Source organism: Monoraphidium neglectum (assembly GCF_000611645.1).
Source record: "Monoraphidium neglectum strain SAG 48.87 unplaced genomic scaffold scaffold01027, whole genome shotgun sequence".
Lineage (NCBI taxonomy): Eukaryota > Viridiplantae > Chlorophyta > Chlorophyceae > Sphaeropleales > Selenastraceae > Monoraphidium > Monoraphidium neglectum.
This window is the reverse complement of record NW_014012601.1, coordinates 1-3,485: the sequence shown is the minus strand read 5'-3', so window position 1 is coordinate 3,485 and position 3,485 is coordinate 1. Positions and strand designations below refer to the sequence as shown.

The following is a 3,485-nucleotide window of genomic DNA, read 5'->3' as shown; positions in this document are numbered from 1 at the left end:
CTGAAGGGGTGCTGCTGAGCAGGTGGCACCCAAAGCTTCTTTCAGATACGCTTTCCAGGGCAACCCGCGTGGCTGCTGCCCTGCTGCAGGATGACGGGCGTGGGGGCAGCGACGGCGTTGCTCCTGCAGGCGGCGGCGGCGGCGCGTCTGCAGCCGACGGCGCGGCGGCGGTGCTGCAGCAGCCGCGGGAGCAGCGGTGGCTGCTGCTGAGCGGGGACCTGCTGACATCAGCCAGCTTCCTGCAGGCCGTGGGAGCTGCCGCCAGGTCAGCGGTCGCCTGGCAGCGTACCGGCGGCGGCGGCGGCGGCGGCGGCGTTTCGGGACGGCAGCAGCGGCTGGCGGCCGCGGCCGACGCGCTGAGGGCGGTGGCGGCGCGCGCGCTCGCGCAGACGCCGCTGCTCGGCCTGCTGTGCGTGGCCGCCGCCGCCGGGCCGGCGGACTGCGGCGGCGCCCCCGACGACGGTGGCGGCGGCGGCGGCGCCGATATCGGCGGCGGCGGGCAGGAGGGGGGCGACGCGGGGGTGCTCCTGGGGGCGCAGTGCGCGGCTCTGCTGCTGCGGGCGCTGCTCGAAGAGGGCGTGTTGGACCCTCACCTGACAAAAGCTCTTGAAACTTTGAAGGGCCGCCTGTGGGAGCAAGCCCAGCGGCGGCGGCGGCTGCAGCAGGAGGCGCTCCTCGAGCCGCCCCAGGGCGGCGGGCGCGGGGCGGACGGCTGCGGCGCGTTCGGCTGGGAATCAGGATGCCGCGACCAGTACAGGGGCGGCTGGGGGGAGGTGGGTCATCAGGATGTTGGCGGCGCGGATGGGCCTTGGTGTGCGGCGGCCCCGGCTGCGGCGGCAGCATGGATGCAGGGCGGCTCGGCGGCCGCGGGCGGCGCAGACGGGCTCACGACCCAGGGCTGGGCGGCCAACGGCGACGCGGCGGCTGTGGCAAATGGTCATGGGGCGGGCTGGCAGCAGCGGCCAGTCTGGCGGAGGGAGTTACGCCGGCTGGCTTCAGTGGAGATGGTCGGGCCGGCGGCGGTCGCCATGGTGCGGCCGCAGCTGCTGCTGCTGGCGCGCCTGGCGGCGGGTGGCCGCCACTGTTGCGGCTTCGGTGGCTGGGGGTGCGGCGGCGGCTGTGGCGGCGCTGATTGTGCGGCTGGCGGCGATGGGCAGGGGCCCGCAGCCGCGCGAGAGGAGCTAAGGCAATTACTGCAGCGGCTGCTGGGCGGCAGCAATGTTTGAGTGGCCTGTTCTGACTGATTGTGCCCAGCCGTCCGACGCACCGCGCTGGATTGCCCTGGGCGCAGGGGAAGCCGGCCGACCTCAGCCATTCAGGCCTTGGCTGCCGGGCACGCGCCCTAGTGACGGCTGCAGCCAGATCAGGGAACTCTTTTGTTACTGCTGGCCCCGCGTGCATTGACGCGTGCCAGAAATGTGGCGCAAACTCTATGCCTATGTGCAAGGTGCAGCAGCGCAGCGCTTGGCACTTTGATCACGCGCAAGACAAGAGTGTGTGCAGGGTGCTAGAACGACGAGAAACCAAAGCGCAGAATCAGAGCGACAAGAGTGTGAGAGCCACACACGGAGTTATCAATCGCCCCCGCCCGCGCGGTCGCCGCCGAGGACGCTGTCAGCCATCTCCATCCCCTCCAGCTCGTCCCCGCTGAAGCTTCCGCCTGCAAAGCTGCCGCCGCTCCCCGCGCGCGCGCCCGCGCCCGCGGCGCCGCCGTGCTGCTCGCGCTCCTCGAGAGCTACCGCCGCCGCCGCCACCCCCGCCGCAGCGAGCGCCGGCAGCGCCGTGCCGGCTTCGTCCTGCGCCTTGGCGCCGCCGCTGGCGCCCGCGCCGCCCAGGCCGCGGCCGGACTCGAGCTCCGCTTCCCGCCAGCTCGGCGCACCGCCGCTGCCGCCGCGGCGGCCCCTGCCGCCGCCGCCTCCACCACCTGTGCTGCCGCCGCCGCCCTTGCCCTCGCTCCAGGAGGGCGGCCCAAAGCGGCTCAGAACCACAGGCAGCAGCACCAGCCCGTGGGCCGCACCCAGGACCACAAGTGCGAGGTACAGCCTGAAATAGTAAACCTCGAAGATCTGGGTTTTGGCGAACGCCAAAACCACGACGCCGACAAATTTTGTGAGCGTGATGCCGCTGGTGACGGAGGCGCCCATTTTCACAAGCGCCGCGCGGGCGCGGTAGGGGCGGGGCCCGGGGGTGACGCAAAAAGAGTGGAGGATGTGGGCGTTGAACTCAACCGCGATGCCCAGGGCCATCGCCAAGTTGACCAGGGACACTGGGGTTGGGGTGGTGGGGGCGCAAACAGGGTTGTGGGTGGGCGTCGCAAGCAGGGTTGCGGTGTGGGGACCGTAAACAGGGTCGTGGCATGGGGTCTATGGAGGGGTGTGGTGGTGGTCTTTGCGGTGATTGAGGGGGGGGACAGGGAACGGTGGCGGGAGGCGGGGTGGCGCGTGTGAAGGCACCCGGCAGCACGTGCCGCAAAGGTGTTTGCGACCACCGCCGCCTTCTCATCGCGCGCCCGCTGCCCGAGTCGAGCCCCGACGCGCCCGAGCGAAAACACAGCCCAAAAATACAGCCGAAAATCAGTGCCCCGAACGGCGCACAGCGCGCATCCTATGTATTTGGGCATTCTTGCTGACCTGCGTTGACCTGGATTCCTGCCAGGTACATGGCGCCCCCCAGCTGCAGCAGCAGGCTGGCCAGCATGAGCAGCAGGATGGCGCTGGCCCACAGGCTGCCCGTGAAGGCCCAGGCCGCGCCGGTCACGGCCAGGCAGGGCAGGCCCACCATGTAGGCCGCGTCCCTGCGGGGTTGGGGTTCGCGGGGGTGGCGGTGGGGGTGGGGTCCACGAGACAGTGTGCGTGTGTGTGGGTTGTGTGGGTGGTTCCTTCACGTGGTGTATGTGTGTGCGTGAGTGGGCGTGTGGAGACAGAGACGGTGGAGCAAAAAAGGCTGCGCAAGCGGATCGCAATTGCGGTTCGCTGGTCGACCGCCGCTGGACCGAATGTCAGCGAACCCCGTCAGCCCCTCTCTCTCTCTCTCTCTCTCTCTCTCTCGCACACACACATACACACACACACTCTCTCTCTCTGTCACACACACACACACATATACACACACAGCGCCGCCGATCCACCTGACAGACACAACAATCGCAGCGGCCCCACCCACCTGACAGGCGTAAGGTACTGTTCAAAGAACACGTGAAACACGGAATAGGGGAACACCTCCAGCCCCAAATCCCTGGAGGCGGTGGCAGCGAAGGCCCGCGCCGCCTTGAGCGCCCCTATGAATTGGTCCTGCGGGGGTTGGGTGTCGTCCGGCGCGGATGAGGCCCGTAATGAGTATAATACATATGTATGATACAACAAAAATGCGACACACATACGCAGGCTTGCGGGAGTGGCGAGCGGGTGCGGGTGAGGGCCCAGGCTGCAGACTGGCTGCCTAGGGGGGGTGGGAGTGACGGGGCCGCGTGCAGCGGGGTCTGGGGG

The 3,485-nt window shown here is 69.4% G+C and overlaps 2 protein-coding genes across 2 annotated transcripts in view; one reads left to right on the top strand and one right to left on the bottom strand.

Moving 5' to 3' along the window:
* The window catches only part of MNEG_6370 (Protein NLRC3), a gene marked incomplete at both ends in the record, with an annotated part of 11,822 nt that extends 10,596 nt beyond the window's left edge, over positions 1–1,226 (top strand). The window contains one exon of the mRNA XM_014045156.1: positions 90–1,226. Within this exon, the coding sequence (XP_013900610.1) occupies positions 90–1,226 (1,137 nt within the window). The remainder of the gene's footprint in view (positions 1–89) is intronic.
* A 348-nt stretch (positions 1,227–1,574) lies between these two features.
* MNEG_6369 (Niemann-Pick C1 protein Flags: Precursor) lies at positions 1,575–3,377 on the bottom strand (the record flags this gene model as incomplete). Its single annotated transcript, XM_014045155.1, has 4 exons — positions 1,575–2,266; positions 2,631–2,794; positions 3,163–3,290; positions 3,372–3,377. 4 exons carry the CDS (start codon positions 3,375–3,377, stop codon positions 1,575–1,577), a joined length of 990 nt encoding a protein of 329 aa, XP_013900609.1.
* Between the last annotated feature and the right edge of the window lie 108 nt (positions 3,378–3,485).